General features: G+C 39.9%; 2 protein-coding genes across 4 annotated transcripts in view; one reads left to right on the forward strand and one right to left on the reverse strand.

Moving 5' to 3' along the window:
* LOC146451856 (uncharacterized) overlaps positions 1–27264 on the reverse strand; it is a 149701-nt gene that overhangs the window by 46998 nt on the left and 75439 nt on the right. For 2 of the 3 annotated variants that reach the window (XM_085098543.1, XM_085098540.1), the window contains exons 22-23: positions 25390–26904; positions 22653–25039 (exon numbers count right to left, since the gene is read on the reverse strand). The exons of the other annotated variant lie outside the window; for it this stretch is intronic. In XM_085098543.1, coding sequence (XP_084954669.1) covers positions 24867–25039; positions 25390–26904 — 1688 coding nt within the window. In that variant the 3' untranslated portion in view covers positions 22653–24866. Of the gene's footprint in view, positions 1–22652; positions 25040–25389; positions 26905–27264 lie in introns of those variants that run through there. 3 annotated transcript variants of the gene reach the window in all.
* LOC146451860 (uncharacterized) lies at positions 8545–13000 on the forward strand. Its single transcript, XM_085098617.1, has 2 exons — positions 8545–8580; positions 9907–13000. The coding sequence occupies exon 2, from the start codon at positions 10805–10807 to the stop codon at positions 12998–13000; it is 2196 nt and encodes a 731-aa protein (XP_084954743.1). The 5' UTR covers positions 8545–8580; positions 9907–10804.

Here is a 27264-nt window from a genome sequence, read left to right on the forward strand (position 1 = left end):
TGCTTAACGCATCTGTAAGGAGATGTACGCAGTTTTTACGCGTACTTTGACTTGACTTCTTTACGCACAGTTATGCATCGCGGAATCTGTGCGTAAAGAAAATATATATTTTTTTACTTTCAAGTAGGACGAAGAATTTAATAATTTCACATGTGACATTAACAGTCTACTTTGTTTCGTAGTTTCACACACCGATAATCAGTGAATTTCATTTTTGTTCTTTACGCATCTGTAATGATATATACGCAGTCTTTACGCGATCCTTCTCTTTACGCGTCAGTTACGCATTGCGAATCTATGCGTAAAGAAAATATATTTTTTCTTTAAAGAAGGACGAAGAATTCAACAATATCTCATATGACATTAAAATTTACTTCTTCTCGTTGTTCCACAAACAATAATCATTGAATTTTTTTTTGTTCTTTACGCATCTGTAATGATATATACGCAGTCTTTACGCAATCCTTCTCTTTACGCGTCAGTTACGCATTGCGAATCTATGCGTAAAGAACACACCCCAAATTTACGCATCTTTACGAAGTTTTTAAAGATACGTAAATTCGCGATTTCATGCTGTGAGACGTGCTTGTGGTCAACGTGCCTAATCAGAAACTGCCACTTCTCAGAGGAAGAGATACACAAGCCCTGGATTATTTGAAGGTGTATGCTGATGAAACAAACGCAGTCGAAGACGAGATTACGCGCAATGCGCAGTCACTTCCACCACTAGGAGAGCTGACAAAGGAAGACGCGCTTCACCACCACTCAAACGTATTTAAGCCAGGCCGCGGAAATCCTCTTGGAATCATCTTTCACATCGAGCTTGATCCTAATGTTATTCCAGTATACGCACAAACGCGTCGAGTTCCCGTGGCACAGTTGGACAGAGTAAATGACGAGTTAAAGAGACTTTGCGATAATGGCATCATAAGGCCGGTCACACAGCCTACGGACTGGCTCTCAAACACTCTGGTAAAAGAGAAACCGAATGGCAAACTTCGTATATGCATTGATCCAAGTCAAATCATTTACAAGGCCACCAGAAGTCCCAAGTACACAATACCGACGATTGAAGAAAAGCTTCTACAACTGACGAAAGCCAAAGTATTCACCATTCTTGACGTATCTGAAGCTTATTACATCATCGTGATGAATGAAGAGTATTCTCTACTTAGTACGTTCCAGGGACCAAACGATTGAAGAAAAGCTTCCACAACTGACGAAGGCCAAAGTATTCACCATTCTTGACGTATCTGAAGCTTATTACACCATCGTGATGAATGAAGAGTATTCTCTACTTACTACGTTCCAGGGACCAAACGATCGCTTCTGTTACACCTGCACGCCATTTTTGGTTGGTGGTCTCAATCGTTTATCAATCAAATGGTCTTTGGACGAGTCTACTTCAATTAACATTGGTGAAAAAACAGAAACGGAAGCTTTTTGTGTTCTTCGACAGTTTATTAAAGGCCCAACACATATTGCTGGAAACAAACTTGATCTGCTTTTATGTAACTTCTCTGAAGTCATAGAACACGTCCTGTAATATCTGGGCGCCAATATTGCTGTGTTGTTTACACAGTTTATGCCATGGGAAAGACACGCTGAATAGGGCCCAAAACGATCCATGCGGTAAAAGCCTTGCAGACATCTACAAGCACGATAGTTAGCAATTTTATTGGATAGGGTACCTGGTGAGAAGATCGTTTGTTTATTAGCAGTTTTCGAACATAATCATTGCAGCAGTTGGTGGAATGATTATAATTTGATACATGATATGGTCATGTACCACCACTAAGAATTAGACAACGACGAAGATAGTGTGGATGATACAATTGGTTCCTGCTCATTATCTGTTAAAAACAAAAACACATTATATTTATTGCACGGTGTGATTTGTGCGTGTTCAAGTGAACAGGACTGATCCAAAGTGCAAAATGGGCAACGTTTTTCAAACCGTTTTTCTATTTCGCGGAGAAATATATTTGACCTGGGGGTTGAATTTTATATTTAGGCTTAAACTAGGCTTGAGTGACAAACATCCTGTGTATTGCTAGGATTTAAAAGTCAATGCGCGGCACATGCGCATCCCAGTAAACGTCAAGCTATATTCTCAGCCTGGTCAATAAATGAGTGCATGCTGGATTGGTTCACGGTGGTTACCTACGACCATTCTACTTACCGTACGGACAAGCCCTGCAGTCAGTTGCACTTTTACCGGGAGCACGCTCTAGGGAGACAAACGTACCAACACTGCATCGTTTGCATTCTACCTGCCCCATTTGGCCTTGGTAGAAACCTCCTGCAGATACAAAAGAAGTGAAGTCTTTAAATCTGTATTAATGGTATCGTAAAAGGAAAAAGGATTGCTTTTACCAGGAATAAAAAGTAACCAGACTATTAAATGACCTTAAAGATGCTGGAGATGAAAAATAATGGGACTGCATGGTTTCAAGCACTAAAAAGAAAGAGTGAAAGAAAGAAAGAAAGAAAGAAAGAAAGAAAGAAAGAAAGAAAGAAAGAAAGAAAGACTGGTATATTACGTTACGTTACGCTGTTTTTGTATATTTATCTTTGTACACCCACCGGTGTCCCATAAAAGGTGAAAGGTCTTTGGCATTTGGCCCCTCCGTATAAACTAAGATCAAATATGTAACTAATTACTGACAGTTGTCAATAGGGAAAGCAAAGGAAATTTATTCAGTCATGCTGGATAAGGCGACAAAAATATATAACAAAATTTACAATGATGAAATGAACTTCAACGAGGCTTCTTTGGAGGCACAAGATGCATTGAAATGGCTTCTCAGTGAATTATTGAAGGCCTAAAGTTTAGAAAGAATTAGTTACCCCTTAGACAGGTGCCCCACAGCAATTACAACAATGCTAATGTGGAAATGCCATGGGATTACACTATCCCCATGGTAGTTTAAATAACGTGTTGGGATTTTTTTCCTGAAATTACATTTTTAATCGGGAGTAAATAGAAAAAAAACAGTGACGGCCCCTCGCGGTTTGAAAAACTGACTGGAAATAAACATGATTCACACCTTCTCATAAACTTCATTCTCTTCGATTCGCATCAAAGAAAATCCAGTTTTCTTCCTAAAAAGTTGCTTTTAAAGTGTTTCTTTAGTATTTGAGTCCAACAGTATTACAGTGGATGAATTTTCCTGGTCATTGCGAGCCACAAAAAATGTCAGCAATTCGCCCTCTCCAAATTCTGAACTTTGCGCACTTTTTTAACAGAGAATTTCGCGACCCGGTAAAGCACTAAATCCCTTTAAATTTAAAAATCTTGAACACGTTAAAAGGACAGCTATTTGTGAAAAGTGCCCTTAAGAGCATTTCCTTAATTTTTTTATCTAGAGTCACAACTGAAGAAATAGTGGGGACCTTAAGCAATCACGACGGCAACGCCAATAAAAACGTCACATGAAAACATTAGTTCGAGTTACTGGTACTGCTTCGTTCTTCGTTCCAATTCCTTCAATTTGCACAATGTGGCCAAGCAATCCAGTAACAGGACGGCTGGGAACGAGTCTTCAAGTTATCACAGGGAATGAAAAAATTACCTCCATTTACTCATGTTCTCCACAAAACGTTGAACTTGGTTATTTCAAATTGTTGTACATGTTTGGCCTGAAACGGTCACGAAATGTATCAAAATTAACGCCGTGTACAGCCATCGTTCCGCTCCTTAACCCTTTTATTTATTGACGTTTTCGTGACCATCGGCGTCATGTTTGCGTACAGTACCAATTGTTCGAAACCGAAGTCGATTGAGAAACCACCATCTTCAGCTTCCGGACATTTTATACAGAAATTAATTAGGACTAAAAATTTATTTTACATTATATTTTCTATTGTGTTTTCTTTAAAATTGTTTTATATTGTTTCATTTTACATTCCGTTATCACAAGGGTATCTGAAGGCGGCTTGTCAGAATTTTACTGGTAGCAGCGACTGTCTACAAAAGATTTCCCACAAGCACCGGTTAAAATCGAGGTAACCCTAGTTAAGGTGTGGCTAGATTAATAAAATATGGGCGTGAAACAAAGATAAAGATAGCTGACGTAAGGATTTCGGAGGTGTGTCAGCATTGCTAAATGAAGAGAAGGAGTGAAGAATCATTGGTTTATGCGTACATCCGTACGCATTACAAGCCTACTGAAACCTTTCAGTATACACATTTTACCTCGAGCCATCCTTTGGGTGTGAAAAGAGGTTTTATTAAAGGCGAAGCACTCAGACTACTGAAAACAAATTCTTCCGAAACAACGTTCGAAGAAATCATCTCCAAATTTAAATCGCGCCTCATAACGCGTGGATACCCCCACAGGATGATACAGACAACGTTAGAAGTCAACTTCGCCGAAAGACAGTCGGCTTTACAACAAAAGAAAAAAACTCATAAAAAAAAATTGCCTTTTGTTACAACGTACCACCCATCGGTGCGTAACCTCAAAAATATATTGATGCAAAACTGGAAGTTCATACAAAATCAGCCTTTGCTGAAAAGCATATTCAAAAATCCGCCGATTATACCCTAGAGATCACAATCTCTTAAGGACATCTTCATTAGGGCAAAAATATAAAGGCAGCGTTCATAAAATTGTACATAACATAACGCCGTAAGTCGTGCAGGCCTGTCATTTCTATTATTACCTCCTACAGTACCACAAAAGACGCCTAAACGGCCCAAAGAACAAACTTAAAAAGTCTAAGCTCTCAAAAAATACTAGCACAAATGCTAACACTGATGTAAATAGATCGATGCAAGAACAGTCAAACTCGGCCAATACAGGAAACATTGTAAACCACAGTGTAGATAAGGTAGATAAACTGCAGCAAGAATTCAACGAGCTCAAAAAAATATTGTACACACATGTGTTGCAGAATTCAGCAAACAATAAAAATGTTGAAAAGTATGACAGTCTTATCTCTGAAAACCTAACCACCACAACGGGGGTTGAAAATAAAAAACGGCACAAAACAAATTACAAGCGCAAAGAGCGCAAAAAAAATTGACAAAAAAACGGATTGAGACACAAAGAGAAAACAACGAGAAATTCATAAAACATTTTTCAAACCAACAACTTAGCGACAGCCAAGTCAGCGTTATTTCTCAAGGGCTAAAATTTGTCCCGACACCGGTGACAGGCGAGAATAACATTAGACGCCAACTCTTGTTAGACTTCGAAGATTTCGCAAGACGTATGCGCCTGAAATACATATTTCACAGATTAAATAAAGAACCGCATCCATTCCATGTCAAATCAGACTGGAAGCCACCGGTTTAAAAATCAGTTGCCGTATAAAGCTACTTGGAAAGCGCGAAAATCCAATTAGCAGAGATTAAACCAATCAAACCTAAAAATAACCTGTCACACAACAAATTTAAAGCTCTCACAGAGCTGAAAAAGAAAGCTAACATCGTTCTAAAAAAGGCAGACAAAGGCACTACAACTGTCATCATGAATAAATGTGATAAAATACAAGAAGCTCAAATTCAACTCGACAACAGAGAACATTACAAACCTCTCCAAAATCCCATGACGGTGGAAACAGCACAAAGAGTTCACGAGCTTGTCGTACAATTACATTAAAATAACTTCATTGATGACATGACAAAGAAATGGTTTTCTCAAACGCGAGATCCGCCAAGAATACCAATATTTTACACCCTTACTATGATCCACAAACGAAATCCGGTCGGAAGACCGATAATTTCGGGCTATGAAGGCCCTACATAAAGATTATCATCTTTTGTGGACAAATTACTTCAGCCCATCGCACAAAAACAGAAATCGTATCTAAACGATACAACGGATTTCTAAACTTCATAGAAAAAAAAAAGGTCTCTTAAGATACTATCTTAGTATCAATGGATTTAACAAGCTTGTATACAAATATACCACAGGAGGAGGAGGAGGAGGGAGAACGCTTCAGAAATGAATCGATCCTTGACATATGTACGCATTACAAGCCTACTCAAAACCTTTCAGTATACACATTATACCTCGAACCATCCCTTGGGTGTGAAAATAGGTTTTATTAAAGGCGAAGCACTCACACTACTGAGAACAAATTCTTCTGAAACAACGTTCGAAGAAAGCATCTCCAAATTTAAATCGCGCCTCATAACGCGCGGATACCCCCACAGGATGATACAGACAACGTTATCATAAGTCAACTTCGCCGGAAGACAGTCAGCTCTACAACAACGTACCACCCATCGGCGCGTAACCTCAAAAATATATTGATGCAAAACTGGAAGTTCAAACAAAATCAGCCTTTGCTGAAAAGCATATTCAAAAATCCGCCAATAATATCCTACAAGAGAGGACAATCTCTTCTGGACATGATCGTTAGGGAAAAAATATAAAGGCAGCGTTCATAAAATTGTACACAACATAACGCAGTGAGTCGTACAGGCCTGTCATCTCTATTATAATCACTATTTTACCACACTTAATAAGAAAGATCCTAATAGCCACGGCCTTTTTATAATTTATATCATATTCAATAAAAATACTTGAGTAAATACAAACCAAACACAAGAGTGAAAGTGATCGATCACGTATCTCCAGAAATGATGTTTTTTGTTATCCACCAACAAAACGTAAACACTGAGTTCAGTTACTTGTCGTTTATTGAGCTTTTGAAGTGCATCTGATCCATACACACTTCTTCTTCGAAGTCGACCGTAATTAAAATTTTAGTGCAGTTAGTAGCCTAACTACATTGCAAAATAAACAAATACAAACACACAGAAAAGGTCTCTAACATTATTTACTCCTTGGAGGTGTATAACGCAATGATTTCATGTAACACCAAGATCAAAGAGTTTTAAAGAATAGTTGTCTTAATATTACGAGCTGCGTTAATTAAGAACTGCATTGTTGCAATATTAACACGTGCTGCGAGTTTTTTGAACAGCCTCAAAAACATTCCTGGAAAAGCGTGTGTCAAGAGAGTTCATAACAATGATGCTTTTGTGAACGTTGGCAATTAGCTTACAAGAAAAAACATTAAACACCGGATACTAATAAGTAGGAGATTTTATCGTGTTTTAAAACCACTGCACATGATGTTTTATCGACCATTTGATGGGTCAATGGGATTATGAAATATTCATGAGTTTTTGAAAGGACACGGTACCCTCTGCACTGCAGACTCGATAACAGTAACAATGTCTTAAAATGTTAAATTTTCGGATTTTCCATAGGTTAAAGTACTATGATATTTCTTCACAATGTTTACTGCACATATACATTTTGGAATTTTTCTCTTGCCTTGGCATAAGTGATCGGGCCACTTCTTTGCTAAGTCCTCGTTTATTTGTTTGTTTGTTTGTTTGTTTGTTTTTTGTTGTTTTTTCACAGGCAAATTTTGAAATGTCACATGCCTTTCTTTCTCTTTCTAAGATATGTTATTGCATTTCACTTTGTATGGGGAATAAAATATCGTAAATTCCGAACGTGAAATAAGCTATATTTCAACATGTATTCGATAAAATTAATAATATTAACCCTATCGTATTAATATTCTTGTTTGTTTTGGAGTTACTCCACCGTTTCAAGCTTCCTTTGGTGTCAATGTTATTCCCTCCAGAATGAGGAATAAAAGCCCAACGCTGTCAAATGAAACTTGAAACGGCGGAATAATCCCAAACCATACGTCAAAGATGACTAAGTTTTATTCATTTTAACGAATGAATGTTGAAATATAGCTTTATTTTATGTTTGGGGTCTCCGATATTTTATTCTCTTGTCTGAATTTTTTACTTGGCCTGGAAGGTAGCGTAACTCATGAAATTCTGGTCTGCATTGAGTAAGTGCCTTGTTTTTTTAATTCCTGCCTTAAACCACGATTTATAAAAAAATGCCTGTTGTCAATCCTTATCAGGGAGTAGTGCCAAGTTTTAGTAGAATTGAAATTTAAGTGCTCATCTCTATATTTTAAAGTCCGTCAGTATACTATTGTCTTGGTTAGGAATGGGTCAAAAAGATTGAGCAAGGGAATATCTCGCTGTCTAAAATTGCATAAGAAAACGAATTTGTCACAATGCTTTTCAAGATAATAGTAAAAAAAAAAAAAGATATCGATTCCCTATGCTTAGTATCGTCTTAATATCCTTTAATCCATTTCATTTTTTAAGGATTGGTTAAAGCTTTGGAAGTCGGGCATTCTTAGCCCTCCTTTTTTATAGACGTTAGTTATTTCTGTTCTCTTGTTTGTTTCACTTTTACCACCCAAAAGGGAGTTATATAGTAGTGAATTTACCTCGGTCATTACTCCTCGTGGTGTTGCAAGAGAAGACAAATCATAAACTATTCTCAGCGGTCTCACCTCTCACGTATAAAAGGAGATGAGACAAAGTGAACAATGCCATTCTGTCGATCAAGCGAAAGAGCATAGTTCAAAATGGCGGACCCTGCTGTACAAGTCCCGGCACAGGAAAACCTTCCAGCAGCTCAAGCGGCCGCGGTTGTTCAACCACCACCACCGCCTCCACCTCCACCAAACGCAGAAGAACCCCCTCAAAACGCCGCTGGAGAACAAGTCACTTTGGAGGTTTGTTCAATTTTTGTTTTACTCCAGTATCGTACACGTGTTCTTGCACTTCGTATTCCCGTGGCAGCTTTAAGTCTGTTTTCAGCTCAAGTCATGCCCTGCTTTTAACGTGTAGCTTTGTAGCTCTGCGGGCAATTTTCTCTTTACCCCCCAGTTTATTTTACGCCCTGCTTCTGAACGTGCGACCTTCGTTGCTTTGCGGGCATGTTTACAATTCATGTTGCGCCCTGGCTTGGCGGGCAATTTAAAATTCACTTCGCAATTATGTTGTGCCCTGCTGATAACGTGTACTTGGTTGCTTTGCGGGCAGTTTTAACTCTGTTTACAATTCATGTTCCGCCCTGCTTCAAACGTGTAACTTTTTAGCTTTGCGGGCCGTTTGAAACTGACTTCGTAATTATTGTTGCGCCCTGCTTCAAACGTGTAGCTTTTTAGCTTTGCGGGCAATTTTAAATTGACTTCGTAATTATTGTTACGCCTTGCTTCAAACGTGTAGCTTTTTAGCTTTGCGGGCAATTTGAAATTGACTTCGTAATTATTGTTACGCCCTGCTTCAAACGTGTAGCTTTTTAGCTTTGCGGGCAATTTGAAATTGACTTCGTAATTATTGTTACGCCCTGCTTCAAACGTGTAGTTTTTTAGCTTTGCGGGCAGTTTGAAATTGACTTCGTAATTATTGTTACGCCCTGCTGATAACATGTAGCTTTTAGCTTTGCGGGCAATTTGAAATTGACTTCGTAATTATTGTTACGCCCTGCTGATAATGTGTTTACAATTCATGTTGCGCCCTGCTTCAAAACGAGTAGCTTTTAGCTTTGCGGGCGGCTTTAGATTGACTTTCTAATTAATTTTTTGCCCTGCTTCAACACGTATAGTTTTGTAGTTTTGCGGGCTACTTGAAGTCGACTTACCACTTTCTGAATTTTATTTATATGCGCTATTTTTGCCGATTATGTGTACATTCTAATTCTCGGTTAGCTTCAAAGCTTTTCAATTTTGTTGACCTCAAAACATACTTCAGCAGAGAACTAGTTATTATCTTTGTGCGATCTTTGTCGATTATTCTCACTCTTCATTTTTTAATTGTCTTAATTTGCCATTTCTGAGTGCTTGTTTGCCACATTGTTCTACTTGAATTGTTTATTTTCGTATTGTTCTGTTAATTGTTATATTTGCACTCCGACTTTGTCGGAACAAAAGATTCCCTGCCGCTTTACCGGGTCTTATCACAATGCTTGTACTCATTTACGAATGTTTTTGTATCGCCGCTAAGCGGTATGAAATTACACTTCGCAATACATCTGTCTATTTCATTTTCTCATTCAGGCTTTGCAAGAAAGAATTAAATTTTTGGAAAATGCCCAAGGGACCTCCATTCAGGCTTTAAAGAATCGCATTACCCATTATGGTAGTCGCCGCCTGGAGGACTTCGACAAATACGAGGCCTTGCGCCTCGCGGAGGAGCTCGTCTCCGTAGCGAAGACAACTGGTGATGATAAGGCCGCCAGCTTTGACATCATAGCAGCCACCCTAAGAGAGAAAATACACGTGCCGAAAGAGCAGTTTAAAGCTTACTTTTTGGCTCTTCTCGCGGACAAGGAATTTACAAGAATCTTTGACACAATCTCCAAGGTCGACAAGTCGTTTAGACGTCCCTCGCCTTACTCGCGTCCTCAGGCCAGAGGCAGTCAGAGGTTCTCGTCACACCCTCGAGTGACCTGCTACAGATGTGGTACGCCCGGACACAAGTCTACGCAATGTTTTAAGCGGTCTCCGCCGACCCGCTATTTTTCTTCAGGCGGTCCAGGTCACAACCAGCCTCGACCGACATCTCAGTAGCAGAATCTGCCCGATCCTCATTTTGTATGCGTTTTAGTACTATTAAAGTCAAATGAACACTATTGCATCACAATGTTTGTTTATTCATATACATTATACCCACCCCCCCAGGGTTTTATTAACATATTATTACTTACATATTTTACGACTCGCTACGCTGTTCATAGATGTGGGAACCAATTATCTCTTTTCGATCGCACCCTTCCCCCCTCGGGTGGCATTCTCAAAGGGAAGCTCACTTTCCCTCTCGGATTACCGGGGCTGAGTTTGCCATTCCTTGGGCCCTAATTTATTTCCAAGTTCTTTTTTATTTTCCTTTTAGCTGTCAGACCCTTGCTTTCACGATTGGGAAAAGCATCCCGGTTTCAAGCCTAACACAGTTGGTATGAATAAGTTACAGTGGATAAGCATCGATGGTTCTGTTGTTGATGAGGCCCAAGGGATGGCAAACAATTCCCACATCTCTGATGAGGATATCGCCCTCGTGTTACAGGGAAATTCATTAGCGGATATGTCTCGCCTTGTTTTCCGCGATCCAGATCACTTCCTAGCAGGGGAACTCCATCGCCATGCACCACAATGGAATGCTTTATTAAATGATATGAACGATGAGCGCTTCTCTGAAGTCCGTGATTGGATTACTAACGGTGTAGACGTAACGAAGTTCTTTAGACCGTTTAAGGGTAGTTACAAGGGAAGGAATTACGAGTGTGGTAGTCCACCGCCTTGCGTTTTCCCCAACCACCTGTCGTGCAAACCTTTTGCCTCGTTTATTTCTGATACGCTCCTGGACCGTTTGCGTTCCGGTGCTATTTCTTTGTGGGGCAAAGTCGGAGAATGCACCCCACCCCACCTTATTATGCCCCTCACTGTCGAGCCTAGCAAGCCGCGTCTCTGCAACGACGATAGATTTCTTAATCTGTGGATCGAAGACCGTCCGTTTGCCTTGGATAGCGTCCAACACTTGCCTAAGTATGTCAATAAAGGATTTTACCAAACAGTGTGCGACGACAAGTCAGGATATGACCACATCAAACTTCACCCCAGCAGTCGAACTTACTTTGGCTTCCAGTGGGGAGGTTGGTATTTTGTGAGTGAATGTATTCCTTTTGGCTGGAAATCCTCGGCCTATATATATCATACGACTGGTCTAGTTGCGTCACACAGACTTCGTTCATGGAACATTCCCTCTTCGTTGTACATTGACGACCGCCATAATGGCCAACTGTCATTTCCAGGTGGCATTTTACCAGCCGCCTATCAAGCCCTCGCCTCAAGGGATGAAGTGAATTTTGCTCTGGCCGTCGCGGGTATTTTTCTCACGTGCTACATCTTAATTTCCCTCGGCTACTTTATCGGTCTGGCGAAGTCTCACCTTACCCCGAAAAAACAGGTGCCATACCTTGGTTTCGGTATCGATTCTGAACTACAGGCGTTTACCTTGTTACCCCATAAAAAAGAAAAGCTTCTTCGTCTCATCAAAGAAGCGTTGGCTCGCGATAACCTGGACCTACTAACCTTGCAAAGGCTCAGCGGTAAATGCGTGTCCATGAGCTTGGCAGTTCCGGGCGCAAGGCTTTATGTTAATGAAATAAACCTAGCTGTGTCTCGCGCCACGCGTTCTGCTCGACCTGTAAAGATGTCTGCCGCTCTAAAGAATGAAATTGAGCACTGGCTATTCCTTGAGACCTGGGACGGTTTTCTTCCCTGGCGGTCTGAGAAACACACACACGTCAGGCTGTTCTCCGACTCATCTCGCTTCGCTTGGGGAGGTGCACTGAGTCCGGGTGCCATTGAGGCGAACGTTTATGATTACTGGGACGCCTCAACAATACAAGCCGATATCGCCACTAAGGAGACCTTAGCGCTCAATAATGTCCTTGAATCATTCGCTGATACCATCAAAAACTCGTGGGTCGACGCCTTCGTCGACAGCATGGCTCTAGTCCGTTCATGGAATCGACAGGGCTCTCGTTCTCAATCGCTTTCTAGCGCCTTGAAGAAATTATTCAACACAATGACGAAACTCAACATCGATTTGCACCTTACTTTTGTGCCTAGTTCTCAGAACCAAGCCGACTTCCCCTCGCGACGCCTTAGCCTACAGGATGCCAAATTGTGCCCATCCCTATGGATAATAGTACAAGAGTGGTATGGCGGCGAAAATGGGCACTCTGTCGATCTAATGGCACGCCCTTCAAACGCCCAATCCGACTTGTCAGGTGCCAAGTTACCTTTCTTCTCTGAAAACCCTCTGCCGGGATCCCTGGGAGTGAACGTGTTCGCGCAATCGCCCGATCTGTACGATCCGTTTGTATTCAAGAACCCATACGCCTTTCCCCCGATCTGCCTAATACCTCATGTTATCAAGTATATGAGAAGCCTGCAATTATCCTACACTATCGTAGTACCAGACGTGTGCCCAAGGCATTTTTGGTGGCCCTTGTTAACGTCTATATGTTCTTCCCGATACCTGCTGGCCGTTGCCGGAACCGTTGGAGCGCTCCTCACTCCCTCTAAACATGGGTTTTCAAACAATTGGCCTATCCCATGGGATCTCTGGGTGTTCCGCATCGGATAAGCAAGTAGTAGCTCTTGGTTAGCGCACGAGCCAAACAAAGAACACTTAGCTATCTTTAAATTTGCCAATTCTCCCATTAATTTAGCTCCATCCATTACTTCAGTGAAATCAATGTTGTCAATAAATCATTGTTTTCCAGTATACATCTGTTGACAGTTGTTTTATAGCTTCATTTATACATTTATGTCAAAACAAATCTAAAGGATAAAGAAGGAACTGTTTGTTTTACTTTCATATCCTTTAGGACTTACCTCCAGCCGTTCGAGCGTTTGTACCAGCCGTGTCATGTCCTTCGTGCAGCCACCCCAACGACAAGCTGTTCTTTTTCTGCCAAATGTGCGGCTACAGGAGGAAAACAGTCTCCCCAAGTGTCCCGAGCCCTAAACTCTCAGTCGACCTTCAAGCGATAGATAACCGTTTGGAACTCCTAAATAATGCCTCCCTTCAATCGTCATACTCAAAACAGAAGTGCTCACTTCGTACGGAGTTTGAAACTTTCTTGGCGTCCCTTCCGAATGGTAAAACCATCCTTTCGGCAAGCCCCACTGACATCTCTCGGTTCTTGGTCTGGAAAGACCGACATGGCAAAACCATAGTACATAGTAATGGGTGTCCCGATTCCCACCTTCAAAACGCCGCTAAGTGTAAATGTCCTAAACGCCTGGCATTCAAGACAATCGACTCCTACATTGGAAAACTGCGAGCCATTTTTAAGGAAACCGGGCGCTGTGGAGAGTGGAACTCCCTGCTAGGTCTGGGTAACCCCGCCGCTTCACTCGAAGTGCAAAAATATCTTAAGGCGTCAACTGAGGAACAATTACGAGCCCGCATCACGCCAAAGCAAGCAGTTCCCCTATTTTGGTCCAAATTGTTGCTTCTGGCTCGTTTTTTAAATCGGAAAATTGCGGAGCGCTCGGTTAGTCCTTCTGGTCTGTTTGTATTGACGCGGGACCAAGCGTTTTTCAAAACGTTATTCTTTAGCGGTGATCGTGGTTCAGATCTTGGCATGGTGAAAACAGAAGAGATCCTGCGTTTCCCCCAGGACAATGGGCTGTTGTTCAACCACGTATGGGGAAAAACCCTGAGGGATGGCGTCTCTAACGTCTTCGGGATTCGGAGACACCCTAACCCTGAGTTGTGTCCAGTTAAAGCTATTGAGACATATGTAGCCGTGGCTTCCGAGTTACGCGTTTCTGTGACAAATGGTTACTTGTTTCGACCAACTAATCCCCAAGGTCATATTGTGAACAAACCATTTTCAAGTTCTTCAGCAGAAGCTCGTTTAAAGCTGTATTTGAAAGAAGCTAAGATCGATGAGGGAGAAACGCTGCACAGCTTCCGTTCGGGCTCAGCCATAACGTTAGCGTTATCTGGCTCCCAGTTGGCGGACATAATGTCTCATGTAGGATGGAATAACAAAGAAACTGCTCTCTACTACATGAAACTAGCGGAGGTGCTTCGTTTGGATAGTCCCTCTCATTTGCTATCCGCGGACTCTTCCGCGACAGCCGCCCTAACAGAGAACTACATGGAGCTTAACCGTCTAAAAAACTTTATATCCGCTTTTCCGCACGTTTAATTCTTAACCTTGTTACATCTCGTTTAAAACACTTTACGAATTTTTAGGATGGGGCACCTTGAGTTTGGGATTCTGAGAACGGGATTTCCTTATGGTCCAGTGGTTTGGGACTTTAGGACACTCTGTAACATAGAGACTGTCGGTGCCCAATCTCAACATAGCGTGAGAGAGAGAACGTTGAGAATAAAGTACTATTCTCAGCGGTCTCACCTCTCACGTATAAAAGGAGATGAGGCAAAGTGAACAATGCCATTCTGTCGATCAAGCGAAGTGTTGTAGTATAAAATGCAGCACACGGTATCCCTTGCCCTGACGTTCTCTCTTTCACCAGCCATCAAGTTTCGTCCTGCGTTTGATTTTCCCTACCCAAACCCTCCCCTTTCCTCTTCAGAACATTCATCAACAGGACGAGACTGTCGGTGCCCAATCTCAACATAGCGTGAGAGAGAGAACGTTGAGAATAAAGTACTATTTGTGATACAGCAAGGGACTGGAGGACTTCAATTTTACCCAGTAGAGTTAGCTGCCCAGAAGTTTTTCCATTTTTTCAATTTTCTCAGCAAAAATTTTCGTCAATGTCATTGACTAGAAAACCAAACTCCCGGGGTAAAGACTCTCCTCTCCGCTCAAGATATCGGCTTGTTTGACGGAATAATCCTACTGGAACTTTTGCATGAAGCTATCCAGAGAGCTTCAGTTTTTTCGTAATTCACTTTCAAACCAGATACGTTTGCAAATTTGTCATATAAATTGAGGGTCTTGGAGAACGAGAGTTCAGAGCCATCTAAGACCATTGTTGTGTCATCTGTATATTGTGAGATCAAATTGCCCTGCGGAAACGCGAAGCCGATCGTTAAGTAGATTTATATAATGACTACATCAAATTAAATTTCATAGGTGTGGCTACCTTTCGTTTTATTTCGTGTTTAATATTTTAAGTCGCTTGGGTCGCAAAAGAGAACCATAGAAGTATGATGTGTCAATCAAAACCTATTGTTTCCAGTTTTAATATGTCTATTCTTTTCGTTACACGCGTAAAGCGAATGGCTTAGTAGCTGCACTTTTAATTGGTCCGTGAAGAATACGTGGTCATGGCCACCTGTGGCTACTCGTCGTATGTTGAAGGTACCTGCGGATCCAGTACCCAAAATGATAAAAATGTGCAGTGTGTCCTACTGTGTGACTGCTGAGGGGATGTGAGCGTCCATTTAAAAACACTGCACGTTTGGGACACATCTTTAAAAACCGAGGCACAATTGTTCCTAGCAAGGGCAGGTATAGCATGAGTATTTTGATATTTATTTTAGCAGTTTTCTCTTAAGAAACACCGAAGTACAAATCATAAGTATTCATTGCTTGAAGCGAATACATTTATTTTGAACTCCCCCTTGAAATTCACAACATTGTTTGCATGCCATTTCGGATCACAAGTTATCACCTGCAATTACACTTCATTACATCTTTTTCACACGAAAACGCTAAAAATAGAAGTATTTGCGGAGTGAAAAGCGTATAACTTGGTAAGAAGCAAACTGTCCCATTAGATCGTACTCTATAAATTAATGCTTTTGAAAAACGTGTATTTGAATCTCATAAATTCTTCCTTATCAAATTTTCTTCCTTATGAAATTTGCTCTGAGGCATATATTAATCACGTGCTAGGAGACCGTGGGAAAGTGCGAATTTCATTGACGCCCATACATTGTATACAATTTGTACTAATGCATTCATTTTTTTTTTTTTTTTTTTTTTTTTATTAAGTGATAGTGTATTAAACGGATATTGAATCTGGGGACGTATACGTGTGCATTAAGGTCCTGTAATAATTTTTTAATCAAAGTATAAACCAAAAATTTCACTTTTTGGAAATTATCGCACGGGCAACATTTTCGAATGCATGATCGCTATAACGTAGGGGCACATGTGTTGAAAAACGAAGGTTTCTTTTGATGCAACGATACTGAGTGCGACTGATTGTCCAACTTTAAAACGGAAAAAGGGAATTATTCCCTTATTATCATCATTGACAGTCATCATTATCATCATCATCATCATCATCATCATCATCATCATCATCATCATCATCATTATCATTACGTCTTCAGGTCTCTTTGTTGCAACTGAAGAGAACCTAAAAATCAGCATTTGTCCTCAGCACAGAGAATTATACGGAATCCGTTGGCGTTGCAACATGAAAAAGTGTCCAACCCCTGTAGATTGGGCGCCACACAAGTCCAAAAAATAAAAGGGCGATCGTGGGTTAACAGATTATTACTTGACATAACTTTATAAAGGCCCCATTTCCCTTAAAGGGAAAAGGACCAAATGATGATGATGTGGGTTAACAAGTCTTCAGTCAAAAGGAATTTTTCAGCTAACGAACCAGCTAGCTAGTACATATTGGCACGCGTGAGGTGGTTTTAATCCTCCATTAACTTGAAGGAAACCTCAACTCTCGAAACATATTAACGTTAAATTGTTGAAAATACAATCTACTTTGAAATTTCGTTAGAAAACATGGAAATAATATTTCAGTGTCGGACAAAACAGGATTTGATTATCGCATACTTCGCTTTTAAATTTCCCGGGCGCCGCCATATTGGATTTAATGACGTGTTACGGTTGCTCAATTGTTTCACACAAAAGAACTTTTAATGAATAACAATAGTGGCAACCGTTACACGTCATAAAATTCAAAATGGCTGCGCCCGGAAATTTAAAAGCGAAAGTAGTCGATAATCATATCTAACTTTTAACACACTTGAAAATCATTTCTACTTTTTAGACTAAAATTTAAAATTAAGATACTATTTCCAACACTTAACCGTCGATTTGTTGTCAGAGTGGAGGTTCCCTTTAATAGCAACTGAACAGTTGCATTGAGTTGGAACTCTTGAACGATGACCTGGACCTTCAAGTTCCGACTTTACGGAAAACCTGGGATTTTATTTTCTTGGAAAAGCAATGAAATATTTGAATACCCAGTTCTATAAGCTTTAATTTGATATGGGTTTTGGGTATCTGTGATGTAACTGAGAGACGCTATATCCTTTTAACTGAAGCCACCCCTGAAGGTACACGGTAACCTTAAAAATTTTGTAAAAAAAATCAGATCTCGATCAAATTCCCAAAAAAGCTAATCAACATAATAACAAACATTTGCTTGTCTCGAATAATGAGATTTTGTTCGGATTTGTAACATTTTCTTTGTAAGGCAAATTCTTTAAAGTATGGCCTAAAATGGCCGCTGAAAGCCCTCTCAGAGCGGTAAAACCAAGATGGTCGCACTACAGCTTAAATACGAATCGAACTGAGCTGAAAGTTATATTTGTGTAAATCATTTATATAGACCATTCTTCTGCGAAAGTTTGAGGGATTTCATTTCTTCTCGTCCAAACGACGATAGTCACTATTTACAGAGGGCGGCTCGTACACCCTCCACAGACGATGTCGAAAACGAAATGATTGACCAAGCCCTGTCCACAAAAACGGCTGTGGCGTTAATAAGCTGTCTCCTTTCAAAAATAAAAGGACGACAAATCACGTAATTTTCTCAACAGGTGAAGGAACCACTATCTATTTTTCCAAATTGTTCAAGTCAAGTGAAGACAAGTTGGAAAAATGGACACGTTCTATTCTATCTGGCAACCCATTCCCAACTTGACCATTCGTAGCCAATACAAACACATATTTATGGCTTCATAAAGCCAGTTAGGTAGATTTAGCGAACATGAGTCACCATTGCAATTCTCAAGCAACTTTAAAGTTATTTCCATGTATGGCTTCCTATTGCGTTCTTCATCTCTATTAGTTATTTTGGAAAGCATGTACTTTCCATTGCTTCCATATCTCATGAGTGTCGTGATTAGATTCCCTACCAATTCTTTTTCTTTCTTTTCTTTTTTTTTTTTTTCTTTTTTTTGGGGGGGGGGGGGGGGGTGGGGGGGGGCTTTCTTTTAACACAATTTTTTTTTGCGTTACTGTCTTTCTAAGTCGGTCAGTTACGAGCCTTACCTTATCACGAAAGTGAATTATATCACTATTTCGTAGATGTGAACTTCGGATGAAAGTTTACTTTCATCCGCCGTTAACATATGATGTTTCACCTATTTCACTTTGATATCAATTTTTAAGTAATAATAATATTAATATCAACTTTTAATTAACATTTCATCATATATTCATCTTCCACTGGTAGATTTTAAACTTGCATAATGACCAACCCTGCATGGCTTAGCGGGTCACATAGCTCGATTGCCGTTAAAGCCTGTGCTTTTTGTCATGTTTTTTCTTCATGTAATTTTTCATGCTTCAGGTAACTCAGTCAGTTACGAGCCTAGCCTTGTCTCGATTTCTTAATAATCACGAAATACTTCAGACTCAACTAAAGTGAAGCTAAAATTAATTAGTTCACTGGTTCGTGGTTTCATTGACCTTCCCCAACTGAGAGGAAGAGAATTCCTCCAAGAAGGCATAGAACAGTACTAGTGAGTAAGGTGCTAGCTTCCTTTACTAAAGAAATAAAATTTAAAAAAAACGCGCTGAGTGCATTGTTGAGTTATATAAGCACGCGGGACTTTTTAAGAACACGAGAGAAGTGCTAGAGAAGCATGAGCCGCGTGTGTCCTTTAAAAGTCCCAAGTGCTTATATAACTAAACAATGCACGAGGAACAAGTTTTTTTATTTCTTTTATAAAATATTGAGTCATAAAACAGGCATAACCACTTGTTTGAGAGCAAATTTTAATCAATCAACACCTATTCTCTTCTGACATCAACAAGCCTTTTTTCTCTATTGGCTCAAAACCTGAATGAAAAGAAAACGCTGCCCGTTTCGTCTCAGAATGTGTTAACAGCAAAATGACCTTCAACAGCTTCGACTATTATGTAAAAAAGATCTGAAGTAAAATAAGAGAAAAAGTTTGAGAAATGTGAACCACTTCACTTTGTACTTGGAGATATATTTATGTTTATTTGAACCGAGAGCGAATGGATATCACAGCTGCTGAACATGAACCCGTGCATTTCGTTGCGTATGATGGTGGAGGTTGTTAAACGGCTGTCTGTAGCTGACATTTCTCCGAAATGAAGCTGATGGACAGGCTGAAAGTGTTGTGGAGACTCTTGTGCTGACTGCTAATTGACACTTGCAAAGCCGATTAAAAAACATCCCGAAGTGTGGCGATCCACCAAACCGGCTTCAGACCACAAGGAAATGGCTGTGGCCCTAACACAATGGTTTGTGTAGATTTTGGAAAGCATGGCCTTTGTACTTATTTCTCTCGTCATATTTCCGAACGTATTGACGCCAAGAGGGCGGTTTTTTGTACAAGATGTTGTTTGCCGTATGCAATTCACTCCAGTCGCTCCTGGGAACTTGAAAAAAGGCGTTGCACTTTGGGTTTAGCTTAGAAATGTACAGGCGTAGAGCTCTGTAGCCATCTGTCGCACTCTCTGTTTCGTACATTCGGGCCAATTTTTCAGAGCTAAACTTGTCTTGAAGCCCGCCTTGGTGGTTTTTCGTCACCTCGTCGTTTGTCATCGTGACGTGCCGCTTGTCTTGTTTGTCGACGGCAAAGGAAAAACTTAAAGCTTTCAAGCTTCGCTGTCCTTCACGGCCTCTTCTCAGTACACCAGTATAGGACTTGGTGGATCCAAACATTTCTTAATAGAGACCATGGATTGCTCAAAGTTAACACTCGGCTGGCTTTCAACTTCTTCAAATCCTCCACTGGCATTCAACATGCGATTTGAACTTGTAAAGGCGGCTGAATTCAGCTTAAAATTTCTCATGAACGGCGGGTTGTTCAAATACCTTTGGATAGCATTTTTGAATGTAATTCAGGACGATTTGCTGTATTCTTCGCCTTTCTTGTTTCTCGCTTCAGTTTAAAACCGAGAATGGCTTTCGTCGAGCTGTTTTTCATACATTTCTTCAAGTTCAGGTTAGGGTGGAACTTTTTGAGCACTCCATTCTAAGAAAAAAATTGGTTGTTTAGCTTCGTTTTTGATCGACCCCATGTTGGTTCATGTGCTTCCCAACGGACGGAGAAGCTCAAGCTCTTAGATTGGGAAGCACATGAACCAACATGGGGTCGAGAAATCAACCATCGCGGACAATTTTTCGGTCCTCAAAAAGTAACAGAATAAATCTGATTGCCTTATTTATGAAATGTTGTTTATACAAGAGCTAAAACCATCGTTAAACGTGCAATCGGATTCGATTCGTGCGAAAGTATTCTGCTAACATATTTCCATAAAAATCAAGCACGCAGGAATGCCATCAAAAGAGATTTCATTTATTCAAACTCAACTATTTTTAGCAACTCCGACATCAAAGTTTTTCTTCATTTTTGATAATGATGTTTGAAACATCGAAACGTCGAACAGTGTTACTTTTAACTTGAATGTTATTGTTGGCACTGAAACTTGCCACTTTAGTAACAGCTCCAGCGTACTAATTAAAATACTCTGTTTTTACTAAGGATTCTATTGATGAAATAAATACAGTATTAAATTTAAAATTTTTCTTTCAATTTGTGGTGGTCTATGATATGTCTATTTGTGTACCTTCCTACCTTTAAAAAACTTTTACAACCTAGTTGGGCTTTTGCTTCTACGTCAACTAAAAGTCGGTCTCTTTGTTCCTCAGTTAGGTCAGGAAACCTTTGCTCCTTTTCCCCTATTTGACCATTTTCATTCCTGATCTCGTTGTCATTTGCTTGAGTATACAGAAAGTCGAAGTTGAGGTTAAAGTGGGGAATTCCGTCAGCCATAATGGCGGACCGGCAGACTTTTTTGCTTTCTGTGTTTGCATATGTTGCGCTATAATGCACTCTTGTGACGTATGCTGGGTGCTTTATGGAGATATAATGAATTATCTTGGACCAATCAGAATCACGTTTTCATGTTGGCTATTTTATAATATCTTTTATGTTTTTCCCCCACGGCTTCTCCTATAAACTTATCTAGTGAGTGCTGTATAGACTGAGCTCGTTTACTGGGCACAATAATTTTACTCTCACACAAAACATTTGGAGTAAAATGGCTGAGGGAAAGCCCCAAAGCCGCTTTTATTAAAATAACCAACTCATACTTCATATAACATTACAATCTGTTAAAAATATTTTGGCCCAGTTAAGGTAAGGGCAACCAAAACCCCATTCCATATTGCTTACAGTCTTTATGAACATAAAAGAGGTGGACTGGTACAAGGGGAGGAGGTGGGAGTTCAAATGAATGTCTTCACTCGATGAAAAAGCTGCGTGAATGCACGACCACGACCGATCGCGAGGTCACCAAGCAAGCATTTCGCCTTGAGGGGTTGTGATGTAATGACCTTCCCTTCCACCCCTATGCCGCGTCACGCAATACTAAGTGACTGTAACAAGCAACAAGACCAGAGAGAAAAACATAAAAATTCTATTTGCAGGCAAATATTTTATATAAGTAATTATTGAGCAGGGGTTAAAGAGCATCAGGTACGGTCAGAAGCCCGGAAGCTGCTTTACTTAGTAGGTTGAATTTGGTTTTTGTTCTTGCGTCGCAAAACATTTCGAAGCCCAAAACACTATTTGAAGTTCACCACGTTCATTTCCAGAAATTTGATTTTTCGCATTTTTTTGTTTTTACTCTAGAAAATACCGCTTATCGATACAAAACGGATTTCAAAAATACTCTACGGGATCGAAACTATTCGGAATTTGAGAGACGGAGCGGCTGGGGGGTCATTAAGCAGTCAAATGGCCCTGAATGAGATTTATTCCCTGAATAGTTTCCTCGTTTAAATTACAAGTTGTTACTAAGAATAAAGACGGGGGCATTGATCATTTGAGTGCGGCGGGGTTGTAAATTCCAATTGTGCTCCGGCATACTTTGTGGCTCTGAATATCTGATTCATATATATTCGTCCTTTCCCATTTTATCGGAAGTAAGTACAGATCACGACTTCGCACCATGTGGAAGTTAGGCTAGCAAGGCTAGCTTATCCTCTATCGTCTACCATAAAGGATTTATCTAATGATATTGAAAGCTATTTAATAGATTTAGTTTTTATTTTTTCAATGCTTTACAATTTACTGGTACTGACGTGTTTAAATAGAACTTCTATTTTCTTTCAGTACGATATATTGTGTTTAATTTTGTTTTACTGGATCTTCAAATATGACATGCGACGCAGTGTTAGAGAAACTAAAATGGCAGGGTATTTGAACATTTTTGGTCATAGCGTAACGAGATCTAGAGCCCAAGGTTGGCTTAGCTTCGTAAATAAAACTCAAGGGAAATAACTGAATGAGGAGTATGTTTAAATGAAAGTTGCACGTATCATAAGGAAAAGCTTGAAGTTCGAACCTCCAGAATATTTAAATCCATTTTTAATAATATTTCCTTCTGGTGTTTATTTACGAAGCTTACTCGCTAAAGTAATTATTCTAGGCTCCATGGAAATATGTTAGTTTTAGTTAAGAAGTAATCGTCTGTTTATCAACGGAGTAAAACAGTTAAACAGAGAACATAATATAAAAGGTAATTTATAGTCCTAATTAATTTCTCTATAAAACGTTCGGAAGCTGAAGAACGTGGTTTCTCAATCAACTTCGATTTCTAATAATAGGTACTGTACGCAGACACGACGCCGATGGTCACGAAAACGTCAATAAATAAAAGGGTTGATAAGCAAAACAATGGCTGTGCAAGTGCGTTAATGTTGGTATATCTCTTCACCGTCTTCCGCCAAACATTTACAACAACGTGAAATATCCAAGTTCAACGTTTTCTGGAGAACATGAGCACATGGCGGTAAATTTTTCATTCTCTGTGATAACTTGAAGACTTGTTCCCACCTGTTCAGTTACTGAATTATCGGCCATATTGTGCAAATTACAGGAATTGGAAAAAAGAACGAAGCAGTACCAGTAACCGGAACTTATGATTTCAAGTGACGTTGGCGTTCCCGTCGTGGTTGCGTAAGGTCCCCACTTTTTTCATCAGTTGTGACTCTGGATAAACAAATTAAGGAAATGCTCTTAAGGGCACTTTTCACAAATAGCTATCTTGTTAACGTGTCCAAAGATAAAATAAGTTTACCGCTCCTTATTATTAGCAATATATAGTCTATCATTACTTATAAAGTAAACGACACTCAGGATTGCTTTGCTTTATCCTCGACGTTTTACTCGCAGTAAGTGTCCTCACAAATATGGCATGTATTACAGTATGTATTTAAAGGCGAAGTATTCTGGAGCTTTTGGTATCTTTTGTTTAAAATCATGAAGTAAGACTTCAGTCAGCTGTCAAATAATTCTTGAATGACGAGAGGAAAGAAATCAAATCAATCCTTGAAAGGAACAACTCGTGATCTGTTCTAGCGCATTTTGGAAACAAACATGCGATAGCTTGAAAAACATTAGCCTCATTGTTTCAATCCATACCAGCATGCTCTTTCTCTAGTCAAAGGCACTAATGGACAGTTTAATTGCACAGGGGTGATAATTTATAACAAACTTTTACAATAATTGCGTTGATTCTGCTGACAGACAAACATTTTTGGGTTTTTGAAATTACAGCAAATTTGCGTGATACTTCCCCTTTAAGTACTGACATCGATTTACAATATGAAATACAATTTACAAATAATCACGTACAAATTGATCGTCGAAAAAGGAAAAACACTACATGTATATACCGAAGACATTATTTTTAGCAAAGGCTAATTGAGACTTCTTGATAAGATATGAATTAAACATCAGTTGTCTGCGGTTTGAATAAAAGGTAATTTCAAAATAAACCCAATGAATAGAAATAACTTTTCTTCGGACACCCTCGCTATCACTGCATTTCGCACCATGTTCATTCCATTCAAAATGGTGGCGAATTAGCATAAAAGGTCCTATTACCTCCGATGGAGCGCTTCTGAGTTTCTGTTCCTTGACGAACGAAGCAACGTTAAATGTTTATTCTATTGATGGCTCATTTTCTAAGTCAGCAAATTATTCAAGGCAAACCTTAACAGAATTTTGAACATTTGAATGGAGTCTCAGTCTAAAATTAAATTACGCTCGAATTCGGTTCTACAGAAGAATTCAAAGCGGTAAGAGTTTAAAATTTGACGCAAGATTCTAAACTCCGAGAATGTCGTGAGATAAAATTGAACATTAAAACCTATAACGTGTAATAATTGTTCAAAGTAACCACAACTTCAGAGACTCCATTCTAATCGTTAAAATACCGGCAATGCACAAGGCAGTCGGGCTGTCAATGACATCTAATTGTAGAAACCTGAAGTTATTATTGGATCAAGAGTGGTTCTGCTTCATTACGGTTAGAAAGGATCAAACTTTGGAGGCGAATGCAGACTCTCCTCTTCAGAAACGCAGCTCCTTTCCACAAAATATGGAAGCATTGCATCAGACAAAAGGAAAACTTTTCCCAGACGGACTTCATATAGGCAGCTCCTTTACCTAGAAGGGATTAAATAATTAGCTCCCTGATGTACTTTTTTGTCAGGGCGTTGTAATTTTCGAGACCAAGAAAATAATTTATGGTCTCTACGAAATCGTCCAAAAATACGGTGAAAGTCCCGTTAACCCAGGGATGACAAATAAAGCTTGTTTAGTCCGAAAAAGAAAGAAGGTAAGTTTTTGGTTACCTAATAACTGAAGGACATAAGCAAAAACAAATAAGGAAATAAAAGTTCCAATATTTTAATGAGTGGAAACGGGTTCAGCTGTAGGCTCGATTTGCGCCGCTCCCTCGGGCCCGGCCTTCCTCCCCGCATTTTCCCGAACAGCGGCATACTATCGAGACTTACCCAAGGCAACCAGCAGAACTGAGCTATTCAGGACCACAAAGAGGACATTAACCAATACGGAGTCGTTTCCTTTGTGACGATGGGCCACATCACACGTGGTGTACACTGCTCCTAGGCATACGTCAAAGAAGATGACCCACAGCACAAAGGTTTGGAGTCGATCTTCAAACTTGTCTTTTATTGGGCGAAAGAAGGTGTAGGCCACTCCAAAAGAACTCACGGTGAAGACAGTGATGCCAATCTGTGAAAGGCTCTCGGATCCAAAGAAGAATATTAACGAAATTAATATCAGTTTACGATACATCTCTGTTATCTCCCAAAACCAAAATTTTTTCTTATAGTTTTCAAAGAACACTTTCAAACCGAAAGCAATTTCTCCATTAGACTTGGATTCACGATATTTGTAAACGAGAAGTAACATCAGGAGAGGAAATCCCACAGGATACAAGGCAAAAACGGCGGCAATGTGCCAGTACAACTTATGTCGGGCAGTGAAACATTCGATGGAGTAATCGGCTTTCAGAAGGGAGATACAGTGATTCTTGTCATGTGTGAAGCAATGTGTGACACATGCGCCTGGAAGAGGTAGAATTTGGATAATTATTTTACTTGTCATTGGATATGAGGCCAGTAAAAATAAGAAAATGTTCCGATAGCAAGACTTCTTCAAACTAGATACCGCCCGAATTTGTTCCCTGGAGGAACAATTAAGCTTACTCTTGAGGTGGCGCATTTTAAGAAAAAGGTAGATTAAAATAAGGAAAATAACTAACAGATTGACAGAGATAACTGAGAAAAACTTAAAGAATTGGTCCAGTCGTAGTTTTGGATAGATGCAGCTTAACGGAGCAAACTGAAAAATATTTCCCTCGAACAGTTTTAAACATTTTTCCATGGAGATCAATGTTGCTGGCCACTGAACTCTCGCTAACGCCGAGAAAATTCCACCAATGGCTTGATAAAAACCGATCACAATCTTGAAACAGGACATGATGACGTCGGCGACAGTACGATTGTTCTCAGTTTTCTTTGAATCGCCCCACAGAACCATTAGAAACACCACCACAAAAAGTGCAATCATCATAAGAGATGACATTATAGAAACAGTCAATCCCGGACATTTCAAGCAAGTGTTGAATCGTAGGTAGTAGCCATTAGTACAAGTAGCACAGAGGTTGCCTTTATATCCTTCGTGACATTCTGAATCAATTCCACCTTTGCATGAGCCAGAATAGGGACATTTTACTGGTTTTGGCAGTGACAGGGGAAATTTGGAAAACCTTCCATCGTAATCAACCCCAAAACAATTAATGTTGTTGACAAAGTTTTTATAGCTGTCCTTGTCACTTAGGTTGGTCCAGTTCCAGTAATAACTGGGCGCCAATATTGCTGTATCGTTTACACAGTTTATGCCCTGGGATGGACAGGCTGAACAGGGCCCAAAGCGATCCATACGGTAAAAGCCGTGCAGACATCTACAAGCACGATAGTCAGCAGTTTGATTGGATAGGGTACCTGTTGAGAAGATGGTTGTTTATTAACAATTCTCGAACATAATCATTGCAGCAGTTGCTGGAATGATTATGCTTTGATACATGATATGGTCACCTACCACCACGAAGAATTAAACAATGACAAAAATAGTGTGGCAGGTACGATTGGTTCCTGCTCATCATCTATTAAATGAAAAACACATTATTACATAGTGCGATTTGTGCGTGTTCACGTGAACAAGACTGATCCAAGGTGGAAAATGGGGGACGTTTTTCAAACTGTTTCGCTATGAAAAACAAATCCGGAGAAACAAATCCGATTTAAGGGTTGAATTTTATATTTAGGCTTAAACTAGGCTTGAGTGACACACATCCTGTGTAC

This window comes from Pavona decussata, unplaced genomic scaffold (assembly GCF_977016875.1).
Source record: "Pavona decussata unplaced genomic scaffold, jaPavDecu1.1 SCAFFOLD_383, whole genome shotgun sequence".
NCBI classification, from domain to species: domain Eukaryota; kingdom Metazoa; phylum Cnidaria; class Anthozoa; order Scleractinia; family Agariciidae; genus Pavona; species Pavona decussata.

Coding starts and splice junctions, on each gene's coding strand:
- LOC146451860 (XM_085098617.1), top strand. CDS start 10,805: ATGAATAAGTTACAGTGGATAAGCATCGATGGTTCTGTTGTTGATGAG.